Below are 12,813 nucleotides of genomic sequence, written 5' to 3' on the forward strand. Positions count from 1 at the left end.
GGCATGGTGGATGATGCTGATGGGAGTGATCTCCATATGATTTTTACCTCTATTTCTTGGCTCCATCTTTCCCTAGGATTAATGAGTTTGTCTGTCCTTTTGACTTCCTGGGCAAAGAGATTAGATTACCCAGACCTCTGTTTCCTATATTGCAGTATTACAGATCAGTGCAGGCATAAACATGGATAAAGTATCACATGGTGTCTTCATATAAATATCTTTGTATAAATTGCCGGAAAGGACTGTTAAATATATCAATTTATATATTTGTTCAATTCATTCATTCATAATTTATTTTTAAATATGGTAAGCTGGTATAGTTTTTGCAGCTACCTCTGCAGATGTTCTGAAATTCCTCGTATTGTGACATCATTTCCTGAGCGAACAATGTGACTGCTTGGCAGGAAGTGACTCAGTGGGTCGTTTCACAAGCCCCCTCGAGTTGATACAGCTGTCCTCGTGTCAGTTTGCCGACCTTGGCGTGGTTTGTCAGACCAGGCCATGTCCTGTCTGTGCTGCGGCTGTCTCTGGGCAGGGAGGCGCTACACAGATGGCATTTTCCCTTACATTTATTCATTGGGGGTATTAACTGGTGACTGGCAAAATAGGGACGGCAGTGTTCTGAGAAAAAGATCATGGCATTTGTAGATGCAGGAGTGGAGGGGATCCCCTCCCAAGTGTAAAGATGGGTGCCTTCAGTGTAGCCTGTTGGGGGCGGTGCTGTGGGCCAGTTGTGTGCTAAACAGCTGCACGAATAATGTAGGAGGAACGCTGCAGGACGCCGGTTGCCTGACATGGCTGCTCGAAATAACTGTCAACATCGCCATGGATTCATGACTGCTGCTCTGTGTTCGCGCCCGGCGGCACAGCTGAATCACGGTGTGGCACTCGCCCCAGCGGCTGTGGCTGGAAGCACTGGGGTAAGCAGGCCACACCTGCTCGAGTACAACGTGGTACCATGTATTAAGGAACTTGTGCGGCGTGAGGACCAGTTAAACAGCAGGGGTGCTCTTGGTCTGGTTCAGCCCCGGGTAATCATGTGCGAAGGCTTCAAGGTTGCAGTGTGGTCATACCTGGAGAGAAGGACCCTCGGTCTGGTTGCTGCCTTCCCCCACCTTCTGGTGTGATGCAAATCCTGAAGTGGTGGGTGCATCCTGGCGTCTTTCCAGGTAGCCCCCCATTTAATGTTTTATAGCTAATATCAGGGTTTCCCGTTGTGCTGAAACAGGCTCTTAAGAAGGAAATTAAATGTCAGATCTGCCCTTCAGTGACGCCTGTGTTTGAGTTGGCTGCCAGCATTCACACACATGCGAACACCCACACGGAGCCTGTACAGGCCTGGGGGGTCTAACTTGAAGTCCAGCTGTGACATAGCAGAAGGTTTGAGGGGGAGGTCGGTAGCATTTATTGAAATGGCTGTTCCCTGTCCGCCACTTCTTGTAGGAGAAAACTATCTGCGTTTTGTGCTTTCTGCAGCGCTGAACATCTGGATTCTGCGGGGGGGGGGGGGGCAGCGAGGGGGGTGTGTAGTATTTCTATTTAGTGATACGTGCACAAGAGGTGACCTGTATCCCACATATGCTCTTCAGATGAACATAGTCTAGGTGGCTGAGCATAGTCTAGGTGGCTGAGAAGGAGACTGGAGGAGAGACGGGCCCAAGCTCCACGGCACCCTGAGGATGACGGACCATGGGAATTCTTTACATTTCGGTTGCAATATGCAAGACGTCAGTGGTGTAGCCCATAAAGTTTGACGTGTCATTCGTAGCGAAAGTCGTCTGATCTTTTACATCAGGGACAGCCAAACTCTGAGGGTTTCAGGAAGATTTCGGAAGGCCAGGTCAGTCAAAAGTACAACTTGTAAATATAGACATGTATTAAGTTAGGCTGGTGCAAGAAGATGGCTGAGAAGTGCTACCATATGTTTAGTTATATTTAGTCATCTGCTTTCTCATGAGGGGCATGCGCCCTCTCATAACGTGATCTGAAAGGGCTGTTGGAAATGGCGAGTGATGGATTTTGGGGATTGAAATTCTTATTCTTTAGCACTTCACATTGAGTTTTCATCCTGATTTTTCATAGTGATTCTTTTGATGAGGGTTATGGTGGCAGCATGCTGAGGCAGTCATACCAGACCTCTCTTTCCAAGGCCGCAGCCTTGTTCTTGGGGATCCTCAGACATTTTCAAGCCATCTGGGAGATTTACTCCCTCCGCTGTCTCCTGAGTCTGCCTCGGAGACTCTGCCAAGTGGGATTTGCCCAAGACTGCTTTCTTGGGAACAGACCAGGGTCGCATCCTTACTCAGAGCATCTCAGCTGAGTCACTCGATTCGAAGGTTGATGCTTCTCTGGATCTGTTACAGAGACCTGAGCCTGGCAACCCTGCTTAGAAATCTCATTTTAGTTGCTTGCACTTGTGACCTTGATCATTACCCGCTGCATATGACCGTAGGTCATGTATTGATTGGTAAACTTAGAATCTCATCTGATGACTTGACTCCTGCTTCACCATCTCAGACCTGCTCATTTCCTGGAAAACTGCAGCCGCTGAACCCATTCGCTTGTTGATCTCTTGTTCCTTCTTACCACGAGTCATGAACAAGATGCTAATATACTTAAAGCCCTTCACTTTAGGCAGATGGCTGCTGTCAGGTGAGCTGGAGAATCTTATTTTTTTTCTGAGCGCCCCTAAGATTTAGTGACGCTAATTCTCATTACCACCTCTCCACACTCCACACTGAACTGCTCAAGCTCATGCAGGAGCCTCCTGTTCCCATTAAGTCAAAATAAAAACGACTTTTGCACATAGGTGGGGTGTCGCTCTTAGTGGTTGAATTTCAAGCCTATTGACTATTCCTTACTGTTCATGAAAATCGCAGAATATAAGCAAGATGCTCCCTTGCCAGGGGCTTAACTCCTACTCTAAACGACTTTGACTCTGCCGTGTATGTGGGCATAACTATTGCTACATTCGTACCGGGACCGCTGAGCATGCAGAAGTGGCCCTAGTGCCCTGTTTTACTATAATGTGATGGAGACACCCACACACAACTGATGGAGAAAAACTAAGCCTGGAATTTGTAAATCTGCATGTTCCTTGTGAATACCAGGTTTGACGATTAGGCTTATTCAGGGAGGCTGAGGAGTGTGTTCTCCCTGTAGTTGCAACATACCCTCTGGCCCTCCTTGCCTGTTTGCCAGTCCAGAGATTCTTTACCCTCCTTCCATGGAACATCAAAGAGGCATATCAACCTTGTCTCTCCAGCATTCAAAGCTTTCAACATGTCCAGACAGATTTCATCTACACTTGCAGGTCTCTGACCACCATAACAACTCTAGCTGCAGTGATTCTCTCATTCACCAGAAATTTCCAGCACTGACTCCTGGACTTTCTCAGGGTGTTCTCTCCCTTCCCTGATAATGATCAGAGCTAGTCATTACTTCTTCACTTTGGCTAAACACGGCTTAAGCAATTTCCATCTCCTCCATAACGTGTTGGATGGTTTTCTCATAACATCCTTGAAGACACTTGATAGTCTTTCTTTTTGTAAGCTTCTCCCATGCTAAAGGTTTTTCCTCTGTGACGCCCTTCACCGTAACTCTTCTGGCCTGTTGAGTCCCCTCCGCTGCCTCAGGAGACCACTGAGAAAACATTGCCTTTGAGAGCCTGACAGCTTACCTTGACACAGGTGTCCAGCAGCTGGTCACCACAACAGCTACCACAGCTCTTTAGGGGGCACTGCAGTGATTTGGGGCCTTGCAGATATCGATTTAGATCCAAAATTTCAGATCTTACTCGGCAGTTTTTCTATTTGAATTCATTCATTTCAGATGAGTTCATCTGTCCCAGTACCAGTGTTCACTGGGAAAGCTTGATCAATTTGGATCTTTCCCCGTCATGCCCACTGTCTAAATGGCACTGTGTCTGATTCACACCTTTAACCAAGTAGGTGGTGAGCTTACAAGATTGCTCCACACAGATATTTTGAGTTAATCCTGGCCAGGTTACATTGGTGGCCCAACTGTTAGGCACTTAATGGTGAAATCCACTCCCAGACATCTAGGGGATTCTAGTAAAGCAACTCACTGCGATGTTTTTGGTACTTGTCGTGGCAGTCTTTGTGGGATCATGTTGTCTAGCTTCACAGACATGTTCTCAAACATAGATTTTACCAGGAGATCATAGAAATATGTCATATGAATCTTGAAGTATTGAAGCACCCAGTTCAGGGGTTGTAATGGGGAGTTTGCCATGCTGAACTGAACCCACACCTCTCTATAAAAACACACATTTATGTAATGTCCTGCTGTGAAATAGAGGTAGTGTTGCTTTTCATTTGGAGTCGTGTCAAAAACAGTTCGATATAGACACTGTGATATTTGTCCTCTGTTTCAAGCCAAAGGCTACTGTGACGGCTCTCTTCAGCGGATTTGGGATTTGTGTGTGCGCCGTTCACTTCTGACATCCCCAATAATCCCGATTTACTCAATGTTGAAGTTGGCTGGTCTCGCACAACACCAATAGAGAAAAGAAGGTCGAAGCAAATAATATCCATGACAGCATCCCCCGTTCCCTCTGTTAGGTAGACTGTGAGGTTTAAAAAAAATGTTTCTCTAGCTAGACATGATCTATTTAAATTGTACTTGGCTGCTGTATGGTGCCTTGATAGATTGTTTTGGCATGTTATGGAGGTAGATGACAGACAGCAATGTGTCTGACACCGATGGTCCTGTTGGGTTTTTTTCTTCATGCTTACGCCTGTTTGTGGCCTGGGGCTTGTTCTCCTGTCCGCCTGCTAAGATTCCAGCCCTCTTTTTCGCTCAGATGACTGTTCAGTGGGCCATTGGTACTCAGACCTTTTTTTCTTTTTTAATAAGCTGCTGCCTTGCACCCCCCTGCCAGCTCTCACCTTCATTGGCCCCACACCGGCCCGGACATTGGCACTGATGGGGGGGGCAGGAAAGGAGCCAGCTGGCGGCAAACCACGCCACCTGTTCCTGGCTGCTTGTACCTTTTTTCGCGGGAGCGCCGTGGCACGTACCGCAGAACCCTGGTGCTCGTATGAGATCGTCGCTGTCGGACGCACTCCGTGTCTCGGGATGTGTCACCTTGGTGCGCACGTGCTGCATGCTGCTTTCTGTTTAGCGGGGGGCCTTGTCCTTGTCCCTCTTGTTCACTGTGCTTGTTAAATGGCATTGAATGTGTTGTTGTGCCACTCGCAGCCCTGGTTCACTGTGTGTGCACACCGTTCGCGATGAGTCCAGCCCTCACCTCTCCATATCTTTTGGAGATGGTTGGTAGCTTCTATTGTGCTGTGAGTGGCCTCTGCGTTGAGTGCTTGCGGACAGTATCTGGGTCACATACTGCTGGGGTGGGGTGTGAGAGATGGGGGGTGGTGGTGTTGGGGCAGGTGACTGGCAAGCAGGTGCTTTGATATTGATGGTTTGGGTCACATCATCATGGATGTGTTGCAGTCTTCTTGGCAATTGTCATCCTTTTCACAAATGGCAGCAAGGAGGGTTGCTGCTCCCGGGGCGGATCTAAGAGGTGGCCCAGGGTAGCCATGGCCTGCCCGCCCCAGCTGCCACCCTCTTCTGCATCCAGACCCCCCCCCACCCAGGCAGCTTGAGCTGACTTCCTACTCTGGTATGTACAGATGGAGTGGGTGGGGTCTTGGGTCAGGGGGCCGCCACATGACTGTCCTGATGGCGCATGTTAATACAGTAGACTGCAGCTGCCTTGGTAATTAACCGTTATTATTAAGTGAAAAACAATTAAAGAACCTTTGGTAAGTCTCCCTCCTTTGCGCTTCTAGGCCTCCCCTAGTTACAGTCCATTGGCCATGAATAAGTCACCGTCTGTTGACTGTTGGCCGGCACAGACCACGTCGGCGTCGCTGTCTCACTGTCATCGCAAAGTCGGTCATCGCCGCAACTGTTGTCCTTGCTGCTCACGCATGCTATGTAGACTGTTCTGAAATCTGGATTTAATGCATGGCATTCCTTGTTGTTTTTTGTTGACTGTGTGGTAAGAGGCAGCTGTAGCATAGCGGCAGGTCTGTTCTGCGGTCTGGGAGCGGCAGGTCTGTAAGCTGTTTGTTTCCCCTTCAGCGGCGTGAGCGTGGATTTTACTCTCGGCCCTCTACACCTCTTATTTTTGTTCTGACATCAATGGTGTTTCCTCTTTGGGTCAAGGCCCTCTGTGTTGCACTGGTCTGGTCTGCTCAGGCTAAAAATCAGTTGTCTTCACTCTTTCTTGCCCCTCTTAAGGAAAACTGAATCTGTGATTGGGGCTCGCTGCCAGATTGTTTTGACTTTTTGTTGAAATAGTATTACAACGCAAGCATTTTTGCATCCGTCTCATGTTTCATTCCATGTTAAATGTGCTTGCAGCATGATTTCCGTTATTATCCATTACACATCAGAGTGTGCCCAGGCTTTACGGCTTATCAGAGTTTGTGGCGGGTGTCTTGTTCTCGCCTGTACCAAGAATGTGGGGGGGGGGGGGGGCATGCCTAACTGCTTCCTACCTAGCTGCCGCAACCTGCAGTGTTTGCACGGTAAGGAGCAAAGGCTTATGGGTAGGCGACGAGGGGGGTGGAAACTGTCAAAGCTGTGACCAGGAAGCGTCTGCCCCTCCGGCTGGCTCTCGTCAAAAGAAACCCATTGTCTGTTTGGGCGTGTTTGTGTGTTTTTGGTATGTTGTCCTGGTAGGAGACTCTGTAGTTTGTCGGTGACCCCTGTCGCCGAGGAGGGGTGTCACAGTACAGCGCGTGGGGGTAGGTGATCGATGAGTCCCTGTCCGTGCATTTGCATGGGTCAGGTGAAGTGTTTACCTGTTTAACTGTAGCTGATATGAAGTGGGGCTCTGATTATTGCTCGTGTCGTCATCTTTATAGAGAGTCATCGTATGATTCATTGGGCTTTTCACCATTTTGACAGCCGTATTTATATACTACTGCTGTCTACTTATGAACTTTAATGTCTCATCATGCAGCAGCCAGTGGCCACATTCAATCGGACAGAAAGGGTACTTTTCATACCCCTTTGAAAAGGGGAGCTTGTGTGTGTGCATCCTGCTGTAGAACAGGAACACCACACATTTAATCAGATTCACTCTGCTGACCTCCTCACCTTCCTCTCTGAGGGACCTTCCCCAAGCAGTTCTGTTGGACTATAGTGCCCCACTGTCCAGATTCGTACAGCTGCACTTGCAGACCCCTGCCTGCAGGGGGAGTTTGCTGTAGTTGAGTCTGGGCCTGCTGTGGCTCCCAGTGGATGCTGCAATTTCTTGACTAGCACTCCACCCGTTACAAAAGAAAGCAGGCTAAGTCCAGTCGATGGTGGTGTGGCCTTCTGAGTTACAGGGGGAGGGAGCCCGTCGATTATGGGAAGTTTAATTCCTGCTGGAGCTCTCATGCTGTGCAGCAAATGGAGGCAGCGCTGGGCGATTCTGATTAAATATGTACAGCAGAAATGAGCCTGGAATGCTGCCCACCTCCGTCGGCTGCTAAATCACTCGCGGGTCCCTTCCTCAGTCTGCGCCCTGCCTGCTGCCTGTCGCCGTCGGGCAGCACGCTGGTTGGTTCTGTAGCTTCCCCTTAAGTTGCCTCGTAGGTTTTCTTGGTTTATGGCGAGGAGACGTCGCTCTTGGATGCATTCCTGCGTGCCGGGGCCGGTCATCGCTGGTGTGAAAATCGTTATTCCGGATCCGATACTCCGTTTTCAGAGAGCCTGGCCCTCGGTCCCAGTCTAGATTGAGGCAGTGAGCGTGACCCGATGACCACGCAGCATGATCCAGAGACACGCGGTTAGCTGGCTTTTCACAAGCGAGGGCCGGCGATTCTGTCTTGCACGTGTCTTTGGAACATGGCTCGATGGATAGCCTGCGGCCCAATCAAACCGACATCCACTGACAGACTGCAAATGGTCAATGATGAATACATTATAAATTAGGGATAAATTGGAGAGACACCCATTTGGGCCAACCCGATAAGAACCTCATGTTTAACTCCCACCTCCAGGGATGAAGACCTACCTGATCTCAGGACGTCGGCCCGACGCGCAGTGCAGCTGCTCTCAGATCGCGCCCACCGCTTCTGAGTGTGGCCCAGACAGTTCGAGCCACTCTCCTCGAGCCCACACCCCGGACGGGCCAGCAAACGCTGTGGCTGGTGCTTCTGCTTGTGCGGATGTCCCTGCTAAGAGTGAGGTGGGTTCTGTGGAACGATCTGAAGCCACTGCTCTCTCTGACTTCATCAGATCGAAATCGGGTCAGCTGCAGGCAGAGTGCATCTGGTTAGTAAGCCTTGCTCCCGTCCCTTGGAGACGCTGATGAAGGTACCGCTCTTGCTTTGACAAGTCACCTCCTTCTAGCTACCTTCAACCCTCCCCCCCCCGACCCACGCACTCACTCTCTCTGGCTTTTTCTGGGGGGAGGGGCACTCATTATGATATGCCGGGAGCAAATTAGGGGGCATGGAGACAGGAGGCTGAGTGACCTGGCAGGACTTGGGGTAATTAACGGGACGACGCACAGAGAAGCTCGCGGCACCTTCATTCCCAGTCTCTGAGGAGCAGGGGGGGGGGGGTCTTGCTCCCATCGCTCCCACCCCCAAATGGGGTGAAAGTAACCCTGCTGTGAAAACCCGAGTCCTCACATTGGGCCTGCGGAAAGTGCCGACTACATGCAGGCTAGGTTTCACGTGCCTCCTCCCATGTCCGTGTGCCTGCAGACTCCATGCGTCTCCTGCAGTGTGGTGCTGATCCCTGGGGAGGATGGGGTCCAAGAGGAAAGCGCAGTTCAGAATGGCTGTCAGGACGAACGCAAGGGCATCAGTGGCAAGGCGAGTGCTCCACCTTCCTAGGCAGGGAGGTGCGTTGTGGCTGCATTGTGACTCCGTTAGAATACCTGACTCACCCGCCCATCCCCCCCCCGGTTTTCCCCCAGGTGCCCCCAGGCCGGAGTCCCAAGGCCCTGAATGGACTTCTGAGCCCCCATGCGGGCCAGGCCCTGGCCAACAGCCAGACGTCGCTGTGTGAGATGCTGCAGGAGAAGGAGATGAAGCTGGCCAGCGGGGGCGGCGGCGGCGGCGGTGGTGGCGGTGCGGCAGCAGACATGGGCACGATGGACCACTCTGCCCTCATCCCGCTGCGCTCCAAGAACTTCCGCGAGCGGAGCGACGCTCACTTCGTGGATGTCATCAAGGAGGACAGGTGAGCGGCCTGCAGAATCGTGTCACGCTTTGGCTGCGACGCCAGCGAGTATGAGGGTGTATAACGTCTCTATTAGGCTTCGCATTAATAAACTCCCTGCTGATCTTAATTAGCGAAATAGATCTCTGGACGGTATATGTGAAATGCCGGCGACTCTCGCCGCGTGTGGAAGTCTCGCCAGACGGCACTTGTCGCGGTGCCGTGCCGGCTGCAGGGTCTGGGCGCTCGCTGTCGCAGTACAGTTGGGTTCTGCTGGTACAGCTGGTGCTCACTGGGCTCCAGCTGCTTTCCGTCTCGCATGATGTAACATGGTGGTGGACAGATGCCAGAGAACGCTGCGGAACTGTTTGTCACTAGTGCCCACGCGGTTCTATGCTCACTTAAGGTGTCTGGCTTCCCCCTCCCCACCACCATTTTTCTGTGATGCCCCCCCCCCACCTCCTGGCAGTCTGATGAAGGACTACTTCTTCAAGCCTCCCATCAACAGGGTGAGCCTCAACTTCCTGGAGAAGTCTCTGGAATCAGCCTACAGGACCAGCTATCAGGAGGAGGTGTGTGTGTGTGTGTGTGTGTCTTCCTGTTCCTTGGGGGCTCTTTCCGTGTGGATTGACCCCCCCCCCCCCCAATTTGGCTATGGATTCTGTTTGACGCTGCTCTTCTACATTCCACCTCTCATCTGTCTCCAGTCCTCTTATATCCCCCCACTCTCTGCATCTTGACCAGGAGAGTGTAGTTCTGTGTAGTGCATAGCAGCTGCAAACAGGTAGTCTCAGTGCTGCACGGTCTGACTTGGACTGCGGCAGACAGGCAGTTCAATAACTCGTCTCGCTCTCTGCTGCCCCCTGCTGCCTGTCTCGTATTAGAAATAAGTGTGTGAATTTTTGTTGGATCAGTTCTATGACCTTGTAAAGAGAATTTCAGTTTTGTTGTTGGTAGGTTTTCTTCTGCCATTGCTTTGAAACCTTTTATTGGTCCTGTTCAGGTTCTCAGTTGAAATCCGTCCTCTGCTCTCACCATATCCTCTCTTTGTGTGTTCTCCACAAGTTTCCTCTACATTCTCCTTGTCGTCATGTCCTTGGGCTGTCCAAACGTTCTGTTGTAGTTTAATAAATCAACTGATTTAGGAAGAAATCCTATTTATCGAGGCTTTGATAATCCTTGTAAGTATATGAATTTTTGTGGCTTAAATGGTTCTGCACCTTGATGTCTGTGATGGCTTTATATGTTAGGAAGTGGTGCTTCAGTACAGATCAGGCTTAGCTTTAGTACAGGCTACAGCAGGTGTCTCCAACTCCGGTCCTGTAGAGCTACTATCCAGTAGGTTTCCTGTCCCACCTGGGTTCCGATATACCCAGACCTGTTCCTGGTATTTACCTGAGAACAGTTGTGGCTCATCAGAAGCCAGGTATGATAGAAAACCTACTGGACGGTAGCTCTCCAGGACCGGAGTTGGAGAGCCCTGGGCTACAGCGTAGTACTGATTTGGTTTAGTACAGTGCACATTACGTACTGCATAGTACTGATTTGGTTTAGCACAGTGTAGATTAGCTACTGCATAGTACTGATTTCGTTTAGCACAGTGTAGATTAGCTACTGCATAGTACTGATTTGGTTTAGCACAGCGCTGATTCGCCTCAAAGCAGTAGCTCTATCAGGAATATAACGGCAGTTCCCCTCTGCAGGGAATCCTGTAGCAGCCCCAGACTGGCTGATGGCCGTGTGCTCCTCCCCGTGCAGGTGGAGACCCAGGCTGCTGTGCGAACCTTTGCCAGCCCCACCTTCAGCTCCTTCCTGGATGTACTGCTGTCCTGTGCCGTGTTCCTGGCACTCACGCTGGCCTGCTTCCTGCGCCCGCTGCTCTCCGGGCTTCCGGTGCCCACGCCTGCCCTTATTTTGGCCGCGGTGGCGGCCCTGCTGGAGGCTGTCTCGCTGGTGCTGTCTATCCGGTGAGGGCCCCAGGAGGGGCGGCTCTCGGGAGATTGTACGCTGCATACAGGGTTTCTTATAAATGTGGATTTTTTTTTCCTGAAGCTGTTATATACATTGTTGTGTTTTGCATTATTTTGTACTGATTCCTGATTATTAGTTTTTCGAGCTGTTCCTTTGTACACGTTATGTTGTTTACTGAAGCTTGCTCCTTCTGCAGCCTGTTATTTGTATGCTGCAGTGCCTGATGGGAAATTTCTGAATTCCCCATGTCTCCCTCCTGCCAGCATGGCCTTCTGCCTGGACACGGTTCTGGGCTGCACTCATAGCCTGCTGCGCGCCATCTCTGGCTGGGTCCCGCGCCACCTGATTGGGGCGGTGCTGGTGTCCTTGCCTGCCCTGTCCATCTTCTCCCACGTCACCTGCCAGCTCCAGTTCTCTATACAGGTGGGTACTTTGGCTTGAGTTGGATGCGGCTGGGCGGGACTGACGGAGACAATAATGACTTAATGGAGTCCTTCCACCTTGTCAGTTCACCATGTTCATGTGCTGCGCCGTGATCATCGCCATCATCCAGTACTGCAACTTCTGCCAGCTAAGCTTCTGGATGCGCTCCATCCTGGCAACCATGGTGGGAGTGGTTTTGCTTGTTGTGCTCTACAGTCCCCTCTGCAGGACAGAGTGAGTAACTACACGTTTCTCTCGATGTTCCGTATAATTCTTGTATAGGTACCCATTTCTTTTTTGCTTTTTTTTTGTATTATTTTTACGAACCCTAAAATCTGATATGAATAAGACTGTTTTATTAGCAGATTTCTATATTTAACTTAATTCTGTGTAATATTTTAATGACGTAAGCAGAGCGTATTTTTGCTTGGTGATTGTCTCTCTTGTGCCAGAATTCGCTGGGTGATATTTCTATGTGGGAAATTTTGTCTTGTTCGTGTTGAGTGAGGCTGGAGACAGGGTTTGAATGGACCATATTCAAGTCCACAATTGTTGCTGGTGCCGGTCATGGTGGTAACCCAGGGACCCTCTGGTGAACACCTGTGGTGAGGGAAGCCGTTTAGGCTGAAGAAGGTGGCCTTAAGGGCAGTGCTTGCAGGGGATTTTTCTGAGATGGCTACAAGGTACCAACTGGCCAGGAAGGCCACAGCAAAGGGAGTTGATGGAGGTGAAAGTACTTTGAGGAGACCACGCCCCCCTAGAGCTGGGAAGCAGGACCTTGCTGAGGCTGCTGTGCTGTAGTGGGAAACGTCCAGGAGATCAGAGTCACTGCAGCAGAATTTGCTGTGGTGGACAGAGGGCTCTTCGGGGGAAAGGCCTCCAGGAGAAGATGATGAATTCTGTCTGTTGAAAGCACTGGATGTTGTCGGGTTGGTGCAGGTGACGCGCCTTTTCAGTAGAATGTGGGTAAGGTGTATCTGGGCCGGCAGATTGTGATCCCTATTTTTGAAAAAGGGGAGCAAGGAAAGTACTCCAGCTATAGTTTGGTCAACCTTCGAAGCCTCCCTGTGGAAGCATGTACCGTGTATTGGAGCTCCAGTGGTCCAGCTTCGGATTCCAGAAGAACAGTGCAGATGTAGATCTGACCGTGGAACAGCAGCCACAGGGCTCAGAGGGATATGCTGACAGTCTACATAAACTTGTACTGTATGGACTAGGAAAAGA

At 50.5% G+C, this 12,813-nt stretch overlaps 1 protein-coding gene across 1 annotated transcript in view; it reads left to right on the forward strand.

Annotated features, from left to right (window-relative positions):
• LOC125717805 (adenylate cyclase type 9-like) overlaps nt 1-12,813 on the forward strand; it is a 31,454-nt gene that overhangs the window by 9,876 nt on the left and 8,765 nt on the right. The window contains 7 exon segments of the mRNA XM_048991080.1: nt 8,025-8,212; nt 8,736-8,846; nt 8,951-9,216; nt 9,665-9,767; nt 10,954-11,162; nt 11,430-11,589; nt 11,675-11,823. Coding sequence (XP_048847037.1) covers nt 8,025-8,212; nt 8,736-8,846; nt 8,951-9,216; nt 9,665-9,767; nt 10,954-11,162; nt 11,430-11,589; nt 11,675-11,823 — 1,186 coding nt within the window.

This window comes from Brienomyrus brachyistius, chromosome 22 (genome assembly GCF_023856365.1).
Source record: "Brienomyrus brachyistius isolate T26 chromosome 22, BBRACH_0.4, whole genome shotgun sequence".
Taxonomy (NCBI): Eukaryota; Metazoa; Chordata; class Actinopteri; order Osteoglossiformes; family Mormyridae; genus Brienomyrus; species Brienomyrus brachyistius.